Source organism: Neopsephotus bourkii, unplaced genomic scaffold, assembly GCF_033783945.1.
Source record: "Neopsephotus bourkii isolate Nb327-2 ecotype Australia unplaced genomic scaffold, CSIRO-AGI_Nbou_v1 NB_973, whole genome shotgun sequence".
Lineage (NCBI taxonomy): Eukaryota > Metazoa > Chordata > Aves > Psittaciformes > Psittacidae > Neopsephotus > Neopsephotus bourkii.
The window spans coordinates 487,427-508,054 of NW_026901467.1; the positions used below are offsets into that span (position 1 = coordinate 487,427).

Genomic DNA, 20,628 nt, shown 5'->3' on the forward strand with positions numbered 1-20,628 from the left:
ATTTGCATCAGCAGTCCCCTAGGAATCTGGGAACAAAAAGGAACATCGAGCTGTTTTACTTCTCATCCCTCCCGCAGTAATAATGTCTTCTTTGAAGATGGAATCTGATGGGTAGGTGCCTACTGGAACCCCTGACATGTGTCCAGCCCTGCTAGGTTGACACAGAAGGGCACCATGCGTCTCTCAGCTCACGGAGGTCCATGATGCATGCTGCAGCTGGGTAAAACAAAGGAGACGTAGTCTAAACTGGGTTTTACCTTTCTTTCAAACATGATTTGAACCATGCACAAGATTTTCCTACAGATAAAGGCAGTGGGGCTGCTAGGCTTGATACATTTGAGCAAACTCTCATCAAAGAGAATCAAATCTTAGCAGAACCCTTTAAAATACAGACTGTTTGTAGCTGATCTGGTAAGCCGGATTCCGCTGCCCTTCAACAGGCTTAATGGAGGCACAGTCTCACTTTGTTCAAGTGGCACTGTGTTCACATAAAGGGAACCAAGATTTTACTCTGTGCTCTAAAAAGAACATGTTGAGCAAGTTGCACTCCTGTGCCATGGCTGCTTTGTGCCAGTCCAGAGCCACGGACCTACCATAAATTCAGCTTAACTCGCCAGTTAAAACGCATTTATGGTTGCTCTGCAATGCTGGAGTGATGCAGGGCAGCCAGCACATAGCAGTGACTAGCAGTGACCTGGCTTTTTACAGTAGTCATTTGTGTTGCTGCAGCTGCGCTTTAGGGCTTGATTCTCATTTGCTGATTACACACTGGCTGGAGAGAGTCCTCATTTACACTGATAAGATTGAAGTGCCTTTATAGCTCCCATCAGATCAGGCAGTGACTTTGAAGAAAATAAACCTCTGATTTTAGACAAAGAGCTGGAGTGTAATAAAAGCTGTGTGTTATCCTTCACAGGCACCTTGAATAAGGCCACAGGGAGCGAAAGGGAAAGACTGGAAAGCACTGCCTTTTCTCCTTTAGTTTTATGATTTACATTTTCCTAGGCCGTTGATTTTTTTGGTCTCTAATTAAAGTCATAAGAGTGGGTGAGGTGAGTGCTTGTGTCTAGTATAGACAGCCACCTGTGTCACTTAATGACCCAAGCTACTAATTATAGGTGAAGGTGACTTCAGAGGGCTATTTGCAGTCAGGAATTTCAGGTAGCAAAACTTTTCTGCAAGAAACGCCCAAAGTGTTTGCTTTCTGGTCTTGTTTAAAGGCAAGGATAACCAGAAGGGTTGACACCACAGGGGAAAGGCAGGCTATAAATGGGATAGTTCTCATGCCTGCTGTCACACATTCTCTATTGACATTCCTTAATGTGCTCTTTGGCCTTGGCCATCACTGGCTCTTTGCCATAGAAATGTGACAGTAATGTACAGTGATTCTGCCTGCTTGTGGTGTTTCATTGACTCTCAGCATCTCGGGGAGAAAGATGAATTGCAGTAGTCTCATTTTCAGTGCAGTAGCCTCTTCTGAAGGACCTCTGGGTAGCTTGGTAATACCGCTAGTTAAAATGACATTCAGCAGTGGCGGAGAGTTTTGTTTTCTCTGAGGTTGCCAGCTCTTCCTCAGCCATCTGTCCTTTTGTCACTGTGAGAAATGATTCTGGAGCTGTGTGGTTCATGGGGCAGCACCTCAAGACCCCAAAGATATTTTAACAAGCATATTGTGTAGCTCATTGCTCATGTAAGTGAAGTGGATTTCTTCAGCGGGGCATGTTTTCTGTCTTGTGATGGGTAGCATTCATGAATTACTGTCTGAGCAGAGTTTAAACACCATTTACTTGGGCTCCTGGATAATTCAGACTGTTTTGTGCTATGTTCCTTCAAGGGGAGAAAGATGCTTTGAAATCACAAGGCCTTCTCCTGAAGAGAAAGAGCAGATCGCTCGCCTCATGTTTTACTTTCTGAATGGCAAGAAATGATAGCTGTGGATTTGGTTTGCTTGCAATAGCTTTTTGTCTGTTTTATTTTTCCAGAATAAGGAAGTGACATGCAAAAGGGAGAAGTGTCCAGTGCTCTCCAAGGACTGTGCTCTCGTCATTAAGCAGAGAGGAGCTTGCTGTGAGCGTTGCAAAGGTGCGCTTCCCTTCCTGTTGTTTCCCTCTTTTTAAAATGTTATCTATTCACATCTGTGTTGCTAGAGATTGAACAAAGTTGGGAGCTTCTCAGCTGGGACTTACTGTCACCAGAAGCTAGAAAAGGACATTAACCATAATTAAAATTAATAGGTTTACAAAGCTGGTGGAGAATGCATAAATTCATGTATGTGTCCTGTAATTATTAGTTCTTGCACAGCAGCAGTCCTTTAGAAATACATCTTTACTGTACTTTGTTGGCATGTTGTCAGTCTTTTGAAGGGATATGTCCTTTGTAACTATCAGAAATATCTTAGATCAACATCCATCTGCTAGTAGCAACCAGTCAGTACGAATTCCTTAACCTTTTGTGTGGTTGGACAGAATAGGAATAATGCTTCTGAGTAACGAAGAGCAGAGTAATTATCCAAGACACTTTTTATTTCTCCTCGTATTAGAAACAAATCAACCAAATGCTGTTTCTTTCCCTAAATGTTCCTGATTAAAATCATCATATCATGGATCCTTTTGTTAAATCTGAAATGGGCAACAGTCTGAACACATACATTTATTTTTTGACCAACACTGTATTTTCCAAGCTCTTTAGAGTGAGATAATTATCAAATAAATATATATATAAAATTAATAAATTGTGTAAGCATTCTTATCTATGAAATATGTGCAAGTAGATGAAGTTGAAAACCTATCTTTTTTTTAATACTGATATAGTAATACACTCTAAAATATTGATTTTGCTGAGGGACTGCTGATGGAGTCAACGAGGTGGAGAATGTCATACTGAGACAGCTTTATTTTTCTCTGTTGTTTAATTCCCCAGTGGTGACGGAGTGTTTTTGAGAGGGAGATAGGGTAGGATAAACTGTTGGGAGATGCAAGCATTTATTGCCTTCCCAGAGGGAAATACAAATGCAGGAAAACAGATTATGCTGAAATTCAGATGGAAGAGACATGATGGATATGTGTTTTTCCTGGATGGTTGCAGAAGTGTGTTAGCTGCTGCTGTTCTCATGCTTTGCTTCTGTGCTGCAACTTTGAAATAGGTTTGGCAAGTCACAGTTTGAGGATTTGTCTGGAAGTCTGACACTTAAAAGCAACTGAAAAAAGTTAAAACATTACTGAAACAGATTTTACATAAATGCAACTTATTTCTTTTGTCAAATTCTATTTAATGTCAGCTTTATAGCAAAAGATTCCTGAGTGTTGCTTTGATTAGGCTGGAGGTTGATTTTTCATTTCCATAATGGGATGTGTAGTTAGCAATGGCCTGAAAATTTTATATGCATACATATGCATATGTGCATGCATGCATGCATACAAAAACAAAAGGTTTCAAAGTTGAGGACACAGATATTATTTTAATATATTATTTTAATTCAGACTCCTTGTAAGTTTCTCTGTTTATCCTCAACTGGGGTGAGTACCTACAGAACATTACTAATAGGCTTGAGCCTGTCATCTGCAGATTGCCTGACATCTCTAATGGGAAAATTAATAGAAACTGTTAAAAAACAGAATTAGGAGGCACATGGATAATTGTAATGTAAGGGGAAAGAGTTATGTCTTACAAAAATCCTAGTCCTTTGGATGTGTCAGTAAGCATATGGACAGAGATATCCAACTAACAGGCATACAACAAGATCCCTCACCAAAAGCTACTAAAGAAACTTTAGTAGCCCTGATTTTGCAGAGAAGCACTTCTCATCAGTGAATAACTAACAGGTGGTGACAATGAGTGGTTGTTTTTGTAGTGGAAAAGGTTACCAGCAGATCATAGCAAAGATCTCAACTTGTCAGTGTGCTCAGAAATGAGCTAGAAAAGGGGTGAAGAGGGACAGAAAGCTTCCTGCTGATGACCTGATCTCTTTAGTAAAGGAGGAGGGCTGCCTGTGAGGAGTTGAGAAGGGTCTTAACAGACTGCACAACTGATGACAAAATGGCAAAGGAAGTTAACGTGGATGGGAATAAATGTGTGCATGCAGGACAGAGCAATCCCAACTATAGGTACAGTAACAGGCTCTGAGTTGGTGGCAGTTACCTATTAACAACTGTTTCTCAGCATTACGAAAGATACATCTCTGGCTGGATCAGCTGGACCCCAGTAGCTCTTCAAAGGGAAAACTGAATGTTGGGTTTACTAGGAAAGCAGTAGGGTATAAACCAGAATGCCCTGATATTTTTCTGTGTGAGACCACAGTGTGTCCACTGAGGGTGTATCAGGTAGGCTGCTTGTTCTCTCTCCTCTGGAGGCTAAGGTAGAGCTATGGAGCTTGCACTGTATTTTTCACTTTGCCATGGGTGTCTGTTGTTGGCTGCTATCAGATACTTGACTAGAAGGACATTTCTGAATGAGTTTTTCTGCTCTTTCTGAAAGGTAAAGCAAAATAAGCACCTATATACCTATAGCAGTCCTGACACCACACACTGTCACCAGGTTGTTCTGGTGCTATGGGAAGGCGTTCATGGAGCCAGATCTGCCTCCTGGGAGGCTGCTTGCTCTCTTGCAACTCCAAATGCTGCTGAAGCTCTTGCTGTGTAATGTGGGTATGGGGAATATTTGGGGAATCATGGGTGCAAATGCCTGCCTAGCACTTCACCTACTCCCTTTGGTGTCCCAGCAGCTCCCCGGCACTCCCTGTGTGGAGCTCAGATGCAGCCAGGACTCTGCCCTGCAGTGCTTGTTCTCAGTTCTATTTTGTCAGCCTGCCAGAGTGCCCATAGGGAATGCAAGCAGGAAAAGGGAAACAGGGCTTTTTCTTTTTTTCTGATTTATTCTTTTTTTTTTTCTTTTAAACTGGTTTTATTTCATCTAAACGTGAAAAGAATATTACAAAGAAAAGACATCAGAACCTGATGGCTTTTTTTCTTGGCTTCATTCCCGAAGCCTAGAAGAGCTTAATCAGGCCTTAGGGGCTCTTGCCAGCTTTATTTGATAGCTTCATGTCTTCCTACCTTGTGAAGAAATAAATGAATGAATGAATGAATGAATGAATGAATGAATGAATGGTTGTTGTCATTTGAGCACATCATCAGCATGATGACATCAAGACCAAAGGGTATGTTTCCAGAACTGGCTTCTGTAGGAAGGAAACCGCCACTCATGAGTCATTTGTGACACTGCTGCCAGGATATTTTTTCTGTTGTGAGGAGTGCATAAGGACTGGGTATGTAGGCCCAGTATCTCTGATAGCAGAGAAGCAGTCTGATACTATATACCTGCCATGGTGCATCCAGGTGAAATCCCATATTTAGAGGTGTACATACAGGAGAAATTGAATTGTTGGCAGGCAATGGTGAGCATTATCTCTGTTGCTTTGATTTGGGTATTTCTATGCTGCTTAGATAATTTTTAGCACTTTATTTCATTTTTCTTAATAAAAAAAGTAAGAAACAGCAGCAAGTATAGCTTTTGCAGTCAGAAAACTCACTGTGATAGAAACTACATATTATCCTTCACATATTAAAAGATTTGGCTTTACTTAATGTTTTAATACTCCAGACTAGCAGTGTGTTTGAACACTGTTTTTGTCTTTAAGCCCATAGGACCTTGAACAGTAAAGTCCGTGGGGCAAGGCTCTCTTTTGCTGTGTTTGTGCAGAGTCTGAAACACAGAAATGTGAGCCCATGATTATGGCTCCCTGCTGCAAGGAGAATGCAAACAACTAAGTATAATAGTGCAGATTTTCAGAGAGGTTAATCTCGTAACAGGTACTAAATGCAGCTTATAAAACATACCCTATACCTCTAGCATACTATTCATTTTGAAAATATTAAAAAAATTAAGCCCTCTCATTACTTTAATATAGAATAAATAGGCCACTTTTCATCTCTCATTTTATTTCATCTGTTTAATGAAAACATATGAGATCACTGAGATTATAGAAATAGATTTGGCAGCATTTTCTTATTTAGTTAGATGGAGACCTGTCACTTGGATGTAGAGCTCTCTACCCCTCTAATAATAACTTATTTTCTCTCTGAAGAAGTGGTATTACTGGCTCAGGGCTGCATAAAGTTTGCCTTTCTAAAATGGTGCTCCATATTCTACTCTCTTATCCTAAGAATCTGAATCTTCTATGGATGTGCAAAGACAAAGTTGGTGGGTATTTGTAATAAGAGATTTCTTCTGAAGTTTCTTTCACTTCCCATGTGCAGTTTTGCTTTTTCTGCCCTTGTAAACTTCTGAGGGTTACTGTGGGGGTTTTTTTGTTGTGTGTTTCATTTTCATAAATCAGTGATCTTAGAGGTTCACGAGCTGTGCTTCGTTGATCTGGAGTCTACAGAGAATGGAATCACAGCCCAGGCAACAGCAACACTAGTTCCCCGCAATATTGAATATCCAAAGCTATTGTAGCTAATTGTGCATTTCTTGGATATCAAATATAATAGTTGAGGATTGCAGCCAATTTCAACTATTAGGGCTCGCTTGCAAGGGAAGTTAGAGGGAGGTTATGAGTTTAACAGTGCTCTGGGTACTCTACTAAGGCCCTGCAGAGGCCATACATGCATTCAGCCCTTTGCCTGTGGACACCCCTAGTATGAGATACCTGATACCAGTTTGGTGCCCTGCTGTAACACTGACCTGGGGGGCTTTGTATGGGCCCCTGCTCAGCACTATAACTTGCAGCTCATCCTTGCATGCTCTAAGGCAAGCTTGCAGAGACAAGGGTGCAACCCAATACATGGATGGAGGGCGATAGGCTGGGAAGTTCATAATCTAGTCCTGGTATCTGTCAGAGACAGGTTATGGAAAGAGATGTTTTAAGGACATAATCAAGTCTTACTTTTTTTCTTGGCCTTTCTTACTGCCTTGTAGTCTTTCAGTCTTTTGGCGATGTGCTCCAGCTCTGAACCAGGACTCCTGTTTCTTGAGACTGGAGGTTTGCCTCAGCTTTCATTCAGTTTCTAGCTTTGTATTTCAAGCAAAGACAGGGATTTTGAAGCAGTGACATACAGCCACTAAGGACAGTATCATGCAGTATCAGGTTATGCCTAAGAAAAGGTCTCTCTCTCTCTCTCTATCCTTCCGTTGGGTTAACTCTTCTTACAAAGGTCTTAACACATACATTTCATATCCCTTGAATATCTGGCATAAACTATTGTGTTCAGTTGCTGCCCCGATCTCAGATTTTCTTATTATCTTGATTAATATATTAGTCAAGATAATTATATTATTTTTCCTTTTATGTAAGAAGCTCATTATGAAGTATCTTGTCAAGTTAACATAAATACTTTTGCTGTCAAACATCAGTTACCTGGAGTTTTACAATCACAGAGCAGTTGCTCAGGATGCTTGGATTAGAAAATAACATGAGAGCTCCATGGTGATACATGGATGCACTTGTACCTTGCGTGTGGACATTGTGCCCAGTGCAGCAAAGGAAAAGGAAACTGAAGACCAGGATGGAGACTTCACACAACGTACACATGTAATGTTTCTCTGGAACAACATGATAAACATCTTAGGACACTTAATATTGGAATAAGAATTTCTTTTACTATTTGACTTTGAAGCTTGTAAGCTGTACTGATCATGAGGAGACTGGGTATAAATGGCAAGTAATTGTGCCACCAAACAACATCATTCATGACACCCTCATAACCATGAGAGGTCACAACTCTCCAGCTGCCAGGGGTGGGAAGCACATTGAGATCAAGATTTCAATGGTAGTTTAACTATAAGGCATTTGGATTGCAAGGTTCTTCTGGACCTGCAGAGTGACTTTTCCCCAATCTGCATTTGTATTTGTGAAACACGAGACATTTGGAAGGTGAAATTCAGTGAAATTGCCCCCCAGGATGCAGGGGGAAAAAACAGCACTGGGAATAATTGATGTTTTTGTTTCTGCTGCTCTTTGTTCAGTGAATATGAGCTTCTTTGTATCATATGCCTGTGAACTGTGGAGTCCTGGCACAGCTCACCCTTATGGCCACTTCACTCTGCTATGTTGTAAGCCCTTTATAAGGCCCACATGCCTTGCATCCCTTGAGTATTGTAATTGCAGTGGCTCAGCTGCAAATAGGTTTGATTGTACTCAGTTACAGAGGAAAGAGTTGGATTTTCACTGTTTAGAGTTAGGCTGGATAAGCAGGGGAGATTTTGTATATACTTTCATGCTTCTGTGTTGACAAATGAAGACCAGGCTTGGCCAATAGGAAGTTGAATTTTCTAGTAGCTGTCAATGGCTTTACCATTTTCACATGTCATTAAGACACGTGAAGATCTATTTTATGATGGGGTTCACAGTTCTCTTATTTTGACCAACAACTTTCCTGCCCAGGAAATAGTGCAGAATGTGCAAGTTATTGTTTTGTTTCTTGTTTGGAGTTTTTGTTTGGTTGGAATTGATGTTTTTTCTCTTTGGCTCGAGCTGATATTTAGTGCTAGCATGCCTGGATACTTCCCTGAGGATTAATTTATCAAACACTAAATAAAACATGTCTTCTGACTGTTTTCTTTTTCCTAATGTTTATTTTCCATGCCAATAGAGATGTTACATTTTTTAAATAGAAAGTGGAGGGAATTCAAGAAAAAAGACTCAATAGGAGAAGAAAGATGCTGAAGAAATGAGGGATGGGGAGGCAGTCTATTGTGCACCAATATATCACTTTCTCTTGGGAGAATAAGGAAATGACTTGTCTATAAAATTCTCATTAGCCTAAAATAAGCAAAAAATCTCTTCTGGAATCTTATTATGCAATGTCAAAGTGAGTAATAAAGGCTTGTTTTTAATGGACTGCTGAGGACACTGGCTGAGCTTTAGCGCTACTAAACTGTCTCTTACAGTCCATTTCCCTATCTTCATATGATACTCCTCTGTGTTGGGGTGTTTGGGGAAGGCAAAAAAAGGGTCATTTAACAATGTTACTGGATTTGGAAAGACAAATGGCTTCCTGATTGTTAACTTGTATACATGCCAATAACAAAATCTGCTATAAGTTGCCTCTTTTGTTAGTCCAGTCCAGTTCTGTGTGAGGATGCTTGTGTTTGGATTAAATTGCTCTTTCAAATTAAAGCAACCAGAGGTTGGTAGAGCATGTTTGAAAGTAAGGTGCTGGAGTAAGGCATGTACACCTTTAAAACAAAGCAGCTAAATTAGAAAATTAGAATTGATGTAACTATTTTACAGTCTTTTTTTTCTTTTGTGCAGGACTGACTCAAATCTAGAGGATCATTTTGCCTTTATGAGGTGGCTAGAAGGGAATTAGCAATTTCCACTGCATATACAACAGTGACCGACTTCAAAGTATTCAGTGGTTTGGTTTGATTCAGATAAGCAACTTTCAGCTTGCGTGTTTATCCAGGACTTATCTGAGCTATTTGAGTTGAAGTAGGTAATAGGAACAAAACCTACAACCAACTGAAAGTTAATATTTTACATTAATAAAACACCAGCTATTTTTAAAGAAAGAATCAGAAAAAAAAACTGGGACACACTCCTTGACTGATATAAATCACCTTAGCTCCATTAAAGTTGATATGCACCACTGATATTTAACTACCTTCTCTATGTGGAATCCTAAAGGGATACCATATATTGGGGTATATGTCATGGGATCCAATTTACTGATTAATGTTGAATTTTCATGTACTCCTTAGAACATTCTCAGGCTTTTTGGGTTTCCCCTCTTGAAAACCTCCTCTGTAGCCCTTTATTTAAAGTTTTGGTGTATGTATTCAGGCAGAGTAAGTGGATGGTGTTTAAGTGACTGTGCTAAGCTCTGATCTTTCTTGATTTATTTTCTCTTGCTCTCCCTTTCAAATGGTGGATGGAGACAGTGAGTTAATGTAATAGTATTTCCAAAGGGAATTAGAGTGGCTTTTAGGAACCTGAAGTATGTTCTGCCATGCTCTCTCGTAGAAATTGACATCGGGGACTTTGCTGATGCCTTTGGACATGAGATACTCAGTGATTGCTACTTTCCAAGCCAAATATGGTGAACCTTTAAGCATGGGTGAGCTGGAATGGCTCAACTGAGCTGGCATATGTCGTGAGGCAGGTTTCACTCAGCTGAACTTAGGTGAGGCTCATAAACTTCCATGCTATGAGAAGGTGTTTTAGGAAACTGTGGCTGTGCTTGCATGTATCAGCTGAGAGATGTGTACATTGAAAGTGAGGTTCAGAAAAACTAGCCAGGATGTGGGCTTTGTTTCTTTCTCCTTTTGAAGAACAAAAGTGGGTGTAGCTCTGGGGCGTCCAAAGGGCAGAGCATTGGAGTACATCTCTCTCAGATACAGAGATTATAAAGCCCTTCCTTTTTACTTCTCTTCTGTTTGCCTGGCATTCGGTCTTCCTCCAGCTCTCACCAAGCCTGCTTGTGTTACTGGCTAACTCTCCCTTTGTGCTGTTTTCCTGCACTGGGCATCTTCTGAAATCCTGCTCCCACTGTTGGTTGGTGCTTGCATGATGCTGCTCTGCCTCCCTTACTCTGCTGGCCTGTGCCGAAGCTTGACATCAATCTTGGTGTCTCCAATGCTTCTCCAGGCTGTTCCATCCTGGTATTCAAGCTCTCCCTGCCACGGTTACTTCTGGTGTGCCTCCCTTAGTGCTGCCAGCACCACATATCAGCGACAGAAAGGGCTTGTGGGCAGGGGGAGTTTGGCTCCCCCCTTGCTGCTTTCCACAGGGGCAATGGCTGGTGCTGCAGGGCAGAGGATTTTGTAGCACAGCTTGGCAAGTGAGACCAGTGGTGACTGCATGGATGCACCACCTTCATGCTTTCTTGACCAGACTAATCCTTGAACTACAAATTTCAGTTCAATGTGCGCATCTGTACATGCAGATTAGCCCAGGGCCATTAGCTTTCTGACAGAGGAAATGTTTGTAAATTAAAGAACATAATTGGTGAACAAATATGCAAGGTATTTTGCAGTTGCTAGTTTCCAGCCTGGCCCTTGATTCTGCACAGTGCTGAAGATATCAGACCCATCTTGTAGAATACACACACACAGAGCACAGCTTATTCCATCTTGAGGGTCCAGCACACATGTAAACTCTTTCTCAAACTGGGATCAGTACGGCTCGGGCTTCTGCAACTTGAGGATGCTAAACCAGGTTGAACAGGCTCTGCTACTCATCTGGGTTTGCAGTGAGCAGTGAGACTGCACTTTAGCTGGATGTTTTTCAGAACAGGACTTCAAAACGGGTAAGAGGAGCTTAGGGCTTCCTGCATCTCTCTTGAAATGTTGGTTTGCCTGTGTGAGCACTCACACAGAACTGTATTTAATACGTGTGAATCTGAATATTTCTTCTGTTATTCAAAACTGGGGCTTTGCTACTTAAAAAGAAATACACTTTGTATCTTTCAATATTGATCAAAGATCAGTGGCTCTTAGGCTACTGACCAACTCCTTTCAAAACAGACCTGTTTCAGCTTAGGCAAGTTAAATAGCCACATCATCTGCAAATTTCTCTTGTGTTGCTTTGTTTTTAGCCTGGAAAAAACATCTGAATACTGCAAATCCTGAAGTACAAGTCTTCTGTTGTTTAAGATCTTAACTGGAGGCAGTTAACACATTTGAAATTGATCTTTATAAACTAGGTTTCCTTTAAATTTTGGGTTGAATTCCAAATGATTCTGGGGGGGTTTTCAGTTCCTCAGCAGCTCAGAACTGTGACCCTCAAGCTTTCTTACACAGTTTTGCTGATGTAGTTTTATAATAGATTATTATATTGTGTTAAAATATAAATTAAAACTATAAATATAGGTTAAGAATTTAATATTTACATTAAAATATTATAAATATTCATATTTAGAAATGATAAATATTTAATAAATAAAAAAGATAAATTAAGACTATAAATATATAATATATATTTTCTAATATATTTGATATGTTTACAGTTATTTTGCTGATAACGCACCTTAGTTTTCAAAAGGGCATAAAATGGAGCCCAAAGCAGTTCAGGTCAGTGCACCCTACACAGAATAGAATGACTTAGAGTAGCTGCTGAGGTGGAATGTGGGAAGAGGATGGTGCTGTGTGCATCACTGGCCTGACTGTAGTTTTGTGCTTGGTAGATCTCTGTAGAAGTCTGTGTTTCAAAGCCTCTGGCAAAACTCCTCTTGGTTTCACAGGCTCTTTGATCAAGCTCATTTTGGATAAAATAGACTAGGAAAAAGCCTTTGGAGCAGTAAATGGAAAATGGGCATTTTTCCTACAGAAAACAGCATATGTGTTGATTCTAATTGTATTTATTTGTTTCTATATTTATTTCAGAAACACTTTCGGTCTCCAAATAATTAATTTTTAATTGAAACAATTTTGCATTCATAAACCATTTTGAAACAAATATTTATTCCACTCAATATGTCTTTTCTAGTTGTGCATTTCTGTTGAGCTCTTTTATTCGTCTTTGTGTTCCTTTTTGGGTTTCCCTTTATGCAGAATACCAGAAAAGAGTGAAAAAGTGGGAAGGGAAGCTAGGAGGAGCATGTAATAGAAGTGTGTAAAGTAATGTTTATTTTATTTTGAACAAATGGCTCAAGGAAGCTTCATTTTGCACAAAAAAGTGTGTGCTGAGCCTGTCCACAGGCAAGTCAACCTATTTTCTGTTAACAAAGTTGTCATGTAACACAGAAAGGCATGTCAAGCCAAACCCTGGGGGACTCCGAAATGGCCCCACTCGGAGATCCACTTCCCGCACAGAAAAGCTTGATGACTTAGTTGGTGTGGATGTTGATCCCTTCTGTCATGGAAGTGAAAAGGCATAAAGGAGGGGTAGCTCTGCTGATGTCAGTTTGTCCATGCTGAGCTTCCCTGACTGAAAAGCTCTTCCCAGAGGGTTTGGTTAATGGATGAGGATAGCATGGCCAGGCTGGGATGCTGAATGTTTCCAGCTCTTCTCTTGCCCTCTCTCCTTCCTCTCCCCGCTCCATTAAGAGTGGCAGAGGAGCTCCTGCATGGACTGCAGAATAAGCACCATTTTTGTGTAAATTGTCACTAATTTCCCTTTGCCTTGAATAGTCATAGTAAGGAGTTTGGCCAGTCAAGCACTAGAGCAGATGGTGGTGGTGCTGCCAGCCCTCCCAGGACATGATCCTTCTTGTTGGTCCCAGCTCTATCTCTTTTGTTCACCCATGAGAGAGAGGATGGGTTGCATTTAGGATGCTGCTCTGTGATTTTCAGCAGCAGCCTCCTATGCCATCACTGTGTTCAGCTGAACTGATGTGCTTCTGTGTCTTCCTCTAGATTGCAGTTTTGGAGGAAATACATACAACAGCTCTATGAAATGGCACCACCCCAGCAATCCCTGTGTTACATACCAGTGCCAGGTAAGGATGTCATCAGCATCGTGCAATTGGAGTTGTGAGCTTTTCCCATGAAATTCTGAGACTTTTTTTTTAGCTGCTTCAAGTAACCTGAAATATTTTATTCCCAAAGCACAATATGGACTTTGCATTTAAAGTAGTTTAAATCCCTCAGATGAGGCTAGCTATAACCAAACATTCAGGATAGATTTTATGTGACTTGAGTACCACTGCTGAAGGAGAGAGGCACAGCCATGCCATTTCCTGCTGTCTTGATATTGAAATAAGTCCTCTTTTTCTCAGCATGCTAAGCCTTTTGTGAGATACCAATTATTTTACTAAGTAGTATTTCACTAAGCAGACACTTTTGTGTTTATGGGTTTTACCTGGGATGTTCTTTTAAGAGAAACCCACAACAGGATCTTCTTTTCCTGGGCTCCTGCACTGGAAAATACTACTACCCAGTAGTATTTTTGGTATCTTGTCTATCTGCTACCATGGCATTTGCAAGATTATCCATCTTCCAGCACAAAGCAAGGAAGCATGTAGGAAATTTTAGTTTCTGTCTGTGAATAGGTCTGGCATTTTTTGGTGACAATTTGATCTGGTTTTAATAGTAACACTCAGGCAGCTACTAAGAATTGCAACTGTTGGAAAGAGAAAAAATGCATGAGTATGAAGTGTTTCTACAAACTAGAGAAGAGAGTTTCAAGATGTTTCTGGTTTTCTGTGATGCTTCTGCTCTGTGAAACACACCTGTGTTTGTAAAGAGACATACACTGAGAAGGATGACGTTAAAGCAGCTGTATTCTGTATTTTTGCACTTAATGGAAAGATACAATGTGAACTCAGATACTCTTACAACTACTAATTACATGAAATGAACAATTCTTTATTGCCTGTTTTGGCGCTTAAATGCAAAACTGGGTGATGGTGTTTACCCTTGATCCACACGGTTCCTTTGGCTTCAACTGCAAAACAAGAAAATAGCAGCCTTTTGTACACAGATACTCACACCCAGATTTGTTCAGGAGGACTCTTGACTTCTCCAGCAAAGAGTACAGGAAATGTTAATTTGCTAATACTTATCAGGCAAAGCATCAAAGATAAGCGTCTCCCCTCTACAGAGCAAGATGCTTTTATCTGCTTTCTAGGCCTTTTTAACTCCAAGGGGAGAGGGATGAGAATGCCTTGTGTTTGGCCTGTGTTCACCAGAGTTGCATGGCAGATTACTGAGCCTGAGGATTCCTGATAAATCGGGATTCCTTTTCCTAAGAAGGTGCTTGTTTCTTACCTGATGCATTTTAAGGCAAATCCTGTGACTGGAGTCAGAGAGACTCAAGTGGATCTTTTGACTGTGGATTAACCTGAATTCCTGATACAAGGCAGCAGGTACAGAAAGAAAAGAGGTTTTGAAATCCAGTGCTTTGTGGCATGTGCTGGGCTTTAATTGTACCACTAGTAGTAGTGGATTTTTGCTTGTTAAAGCAATCTTAACACAAACAATGAACATGTCTGATCTGCTTCTTTTTCAGGAAGGAGTGATAGTAGAGTCGGAGGTACAATGTGTTGTCCCTTGCAAAAATCCTACCAAACTCATGGGAATGTGTTGTCCTGTGTGTCCAGGTGAGATTTCGTAGGAAGATGCTGTGCCACATGTGCAACTGTATTTCTAATGATAAGCATCATTGTCTGGGAGACTGCCTCTAACTTCTCCATTGTACTTGACAAAAATGGAGGCCAATGGCTTGCAATCCATTAAATGACAGACCAGGCTTAATATCTTTTAGTGGAGCTCAGGCAGACTATTGCATAGGCAATAGCTTGTGTCAATATCCACAGGTGTATTTATGTCGTTTTTCAGAGGGTCTGTCAGTTGGATTTTCCTGGCTGATGGCTGGGGTTGTGTTAGGAGGGAAAGTATAAGAGTAATCTTGAAAAAGAAGACTACCTTTGTGAGGCTAGCTGCTAATTAGAGACTTTGTAGGTAGGCACTGCTCCACTTGTGATACAATGGGTTTATTATATTCTAATCAGTTATAATTTCTGCCAATGTATAAGCTTGGAGATAAGAACAAGTAGTAAAAGATAAACAACTTCTAAAAGTGTTTTAAAGCCACTTTCAATGGGAGACCTGACTTAGTCTGGACTTCATTGGTGCAGATTTGTCCGCTTGTAGAAGAATTTTTTCTTTCCCCAAAAAGACATCTGGGGGTTCTCAAGGCCTTTGTAAAGGCTTCTGAAGTATTTGTGTCAGAGAGGATGGTATGATTTACATTTCATATTGTCCTATGGTGGGGTTATAGGGTATTGTTACAGAGAAAAGGCAGTGTGCTATCCTGAGCTACACTTATCCAAATGCTATTTTCCAGGTTGTATATTTGAAGGGAGACTTTACAATGAAGGAGAAGAATTTAGGCCTGAAGGAAATAAATGTACCAAGTGCTCTTGTATTGTAAGTATTTGCCTCTTGGCATTGTATCTACCTGTATGAACTTCAAAAGGCATATTATTATTGCCATAACAAAGCAAAAAATATAAGGAATTCAACACTACTAAGCATTCGTCTCCTAGAGCTCAGTTTTCTATTGAAGACTTCACTGTACTAATACATTCTATCACTCATATTCTGAATTTATCATCTTTTTTTATGAACTTACACTGTACACAAAGCATGGTATTTGGAAGAGGCTCAATGTGTTAAATTAGTGATGCTTTTTTTTCTGTAGTGGGATCATGCAGGAGGAGACAGAAAGCTTTTTGGGCTTCATCTATTGATCAACATTTATTAGGTGTTTCCTTGAAAGGATCTTTTGCAAGGATTCCTTTCAGCTCTATGTGGTGAGGGCCTTTTCTCTGAATTACTGAGTGAAAGGATAAGGGTAGCCTCCTTAGGCTGTCCCAGGTGGATTTTGTCTTAATGCTTAATGAAAAGGTCATATCCTGGAATTTATTCTTGACTAGCAACAATATAGAGAGGAAGTAATAATTGCATCCTTTGGGTAATGAGCACGGGCTTCTCTTTCACTTCCATTAAGTTTGAAAGATAATGCTATATGAGTTGGGGCAGCTAACTTTGACTTCCTTGGTGTGATCAGTGAGAGCACTAAAATGCAAAGTTCAAATCACTGCTTTTGTTGCAATTGATGAGCTGGTTATCAGCAGAAAATGCAAGGCTAGGGAATTTGCATTTCAGTAGCATACCAAGAGTTTTGTCAGTACCAGGCACAGCTCTCCTGCCTCATGAAAATAAAATAACAAAGGGAGGAGAAAAAGATAGAACTCAAAAATTAATATGTGTCTGTACGTAGACACACATACATACTTGTAATGAAGCTGCTGCTTTCCCCACTCTTGTGGGGAAAAATACCTGGTGATGTGCAAAATTAATTCACACTAAATCATCACTGCTGTTGTGGAGAATTGGGCTGCTCAAGTAATTGTGTTCTGTTGTTCTTTTGATGTAGGTATTTATTTGTTTATTTATTAAGTTTTAATCCTGTAATAATGAAAATATGCCATCACAGTGATACTATATGCCTTGGGCTTCAGTTCCGTCCCAGGCTGAGGAAAGTTGCTCCCTCTGTAGTTGGTTGGTCCCCAGCTCGCTTCAGCTTCAGCTGTAAAGCAGTAGCTTTCCTTAGTCATGCTCCTCAGGGGAAGACAGGTCTGAATGGCTGAGAAGTCTGTGGAGACATGCTTGAGTATTTTCAGGCTGTGCTTTGCTCTTTTGTAAGTGCTGTACAGATACTGCCTATTGCCCAGATGTTGGTGTGCCAATATCTCCTTTATCAACTTTCCTTTGCTCCCTAAGTAACAAAAGTAACAGTTCCAAAAAGAACATGGGAGGTGGGAGATTTTTAGGTAGAGCAATATAAAGAAATATAGGAACATAGGGTCAGACCTGAGGGTCTGTCTGACAGTTACCAGTGTCAGCTATGTTAGAAAAGGAAACACATCAGCTACTGATAGTGAGACATGTAAAGTATCAGGTAAGAGGCCTAATGACCCCTTCTGAAACAGAAGGCATGATGGGTTTGGATGTTCATGACAGCTGTATAAAATGTCCATCTCTAATGCTGAATGTTACTGACAACAAGAAATACCATCTATGCATAAGCTATACGTGTCCCGCCTTGGCTCTCTCTGCAATGCCTTTTTTTACCCTCTCACCCTTTTCCTTCAGAATTTGGGAATTCCTGTGCAATTTAAATGCAAAGCAAATAACAAGGGCATCCTGAGGGCTGTGATAGCAGCTTGGTGCCTGCTTTATGTCCGTTCCCTTTTGGGAATGGGTCCCCAGTTAATCTCTTATCTAAGCAGCTGGTGGATGTCTTATTTAGAGATACATATCTAGCCATGCGATGTGATGGGAACAGGCTTGTGTGCGATGTGCTGCAACTTGTGGATGCTGTAACAGACGAAAGGTAGCTCCTCACTGCAGATTTCTTCTGGGATTTCAGATTGTAACTGTTTAGTGAGTCTTTTGTGGAAGTGCAGCAGAGGAAGTGGCATGGCATATATTATTGCCAAGGTATGTTGGGGGAGTGGTGTAAGGATTCAGGCCACTTTCACTTAAAGGTGAATTCTGCTTTTTTCCTGGGAGCAAGCTTTTCTAATGGTGCATTATTCTGGACTCCATAGGCCATCGTTGTCCCAGGCATAGCTCAGCCTGAGGCTGCAGGCTGCATTGAACAGGAAAAAAGTAAAGAGGGATGGCGGAGGTTTGTATTCCTGGAGAGATGTAGCATTGTTCCCCATTCGCTAAATGTATTAAAATGAGGAATTACTTAGAAAAAGGGAATTTTACCATTGCAGAATGCACTTTAAAGCACATTTCAGCAAGGCTGAACTGCAGAGCACAGTCTTTGGAAAGCTCTTTGGTAGTTCAAGTTTGTGGTATTTCCAACTCGGAGCAGTGCCTACTAGATACTGTTGAGCTCCTAAAGAATGTGAAATGGTTGATAAGATTTTTTTTGTTGTTGGTTTATCATGCATGGCCCCAAAGGGTAGGGAAAGCAATGGTGCGGCTACACACGGGTGCTTCACTTGGTCCTTACCTGCCATGCACTCAACCAGTTAATACAGTTTCTGTTTAACACCACTTGTGGTTCTAGTTAATGTCTACTGAAAACCAGCCCAAACCCACTAAACTCATTTCATGGAGGTCACCGAAACAACCCATTAGCTAACAAGTTTTGGGTTGCTACTGAGCCAGGCTATGCTTGTGGCAGCAAGGCAGAGATGAAAGCCCTCGTATTCCATTACCGCTCTCTGGAGCTAGCTGCTCCTTGGGGCGACTGAGACTTCTTGCTGAAAATGAAAATGTATCACCTCTCACTCAATGCATATTGCCTGTCAGGGGCAAATGAGCTGGCTTTTAATGACTCAGGTTCTCTGGGGAGAGGCATTTGTGTAAGAAAGGTGGACGGGATAATAGGGATCTCCTCGTAGCCCAGCTGAAACCAGCTGTATCGCAATAATTCATCTGCCTGGCCTGTTCCTTGCTTTCTGTGATAGGCCAGCAGCCTGTTCTAGAGAAACCTTGGATATTTTCCCTACCATAAGCACCTACTTAAGTGAAGGACTGGCCGCTTTAATCAAGTGTTATTTCTCAGATACCACTTTTATGAGGTTGAGAGTGTGTTTCTGCTTGCACAGTAAAAGCACTTGGCTTACATGTTCCCTTTCCTACCGCCTGCATTAAAATAGCCAGACTGTGATTATCTTAAATGTTTTCATTTTCTCTTTTGATGTAGTGTGTTGGGGAAAAAAAATAAATAGTGGAGGTGGAAGGAGAGGGAGACAGGGAGGAGGGGAGGAGAGGGGGTTTGGCAGGAGAGTGACCTTGCATGAGACTGGTAACCATGGAGAAGCTTATCTCTGAATGGTAGAATCCAAGCTCATAACTAGCCCCATTTGACTCACACCCTTGTTACCCAGACCATGGGCGCTGTGTGTTTCGGCATGCGAGGCATGCAGTGGTACGAGGTACCACCATGCTGAGAGCATGCAGCACTATGGAGATGCCGCAGCCCAGGTCCCGTCTTCTTCCACACCCCTGCTTGGAAACAGAGGTTTTATTGCTGGATTATGGCATTGCTGGGATGGCCAAGGGCTGGAAGCAGGAAGGGTTGCACTGTCTGTCTGCCCTGCAGGGAGGCTGACAAATCAACACGTTCAATTATACCTTTGCAGATGAAATACTGCATCTATGAGGCAGTGGAACAGGATGCCCATAGAAGCTGTGGCTGCCCCATCCCTGGCAGTGTTCAAGGCCAGGTTGGATGGGGCTTGGAGCAACCTGCTCTAGTGGAGTGTGTCTCTGCCTGTGGCACGGGGTTGGAACTGAATGAGCTTTAAGGTCCCTTCCTACCCAGATCATTCTGTGAGGCACGGTTCAGGGATGACTGTTGGCAGCGTGGTCATAGATGTTTGGTCCACAAGCAGCATTGTTTCATAGAAACAATGCTGGCCTCTTAGGTGCTATTCCAAAACAAGTCAAAGCAAGTGAAACCCAAATGACCTGAAGCAAAGCATGGGAATTTGGGGCCCTTGGAGAGACAATTTAAGAACTGCCTCTGCTTGCTCTCCTTTGCATCACTGGGGGTTTTACACTGCTGCTCAGGTGGGCTCAGAGGGACTCAAGATGCACAGAGCTCCTGGTCTGCAGGTGTACTTGTGGGTCTGTACAGGAAATGTCTTGTGTACTTATGTTCCTGAGTGCTAGGGTGCAAAAACTGCATAATGAAAGTTTTGCACAAAGAAAAGGAAATAGCACCAAGAAAATCTGTTTCTAAATCAATGAGTAACAGGCATTGCAACTGTGATAAGTAATGAGAAATTACATATGTTAGTGCTTTGGACACAGAGGGTGGAATTCATCTTGTCTAACTCCAGCCATGCAGAAGTAATGTCTGCTCTGATCTCCTTATCTGGGCTCCTCTTAACAGAAGGAGAGAGGTGGGATGGATTACTCTCTGCAGATGCCTATCTTCCTCCACTAACTACTGGGGGAGCCTACCCGGCTCCCTGAGATGGCTGAAAATAGCTGAGACAGATCATGCCCTTGCAGCCAGCTGGGTGATCAAGCACCCTGATACAGCTTTAAAGGCTTTACTTCAACAGGTATTGGGAGCTGCTGAAATACATTCCCGTCTCAGTGGACTGCAGGGGATGTACTCCAATCTACTGGGAAACTCAGGGGAACACGCAATTAAATGTATCCTCAGTGAAGCCTGGTAGCAGAAGCTGTGTCCAAGTTCAGATTTCTGTC

The 20,628-nt window shown here is 41.4% G+C and overlaps 1 protein-coding gene across 5 annotated transcripts in view; it reads left to right on the forward strand.

Moving 5' to 3' along the window:
- Positions 1 to 20,628, forward strand: part of BMPER (BMP binding endothelial regulator) — a 145,914-nt gene that overhangs the window by 23,521 nt on the left and 101,765 nt on the right. For 3 of the 5 annotated variants that reach the window (XM_061359388.1, XM_061359386.1, XM_061359385.1), the window contains exons 3-6: positions 1,983 to 2,082; positions 13,294 to 13,376; positions 14,888 to 14,978; positions 15,725 to 15,807. In XM_061359388.1, the coding sequence (XP_061215372.1) occupies positions 1,983 to 2,082; positions 13,294 to 13,376; positions 14,888 to 14,978; positions 15,725 to 15,807 (357 nt within the window). Of the gene's footprint in view, positions 1 to 1,982; positions 2,083 to 13,072; positions 13,150 to 13,293; positions 13,377 to 14,887; positions 14,979 to 15,724; positions 15,808 to 20,628 lie in introns of those variants that run through there. The other 2 variants (XM_061359387.1, XM_061359389.1) reach the window with 2 other exon arrangements.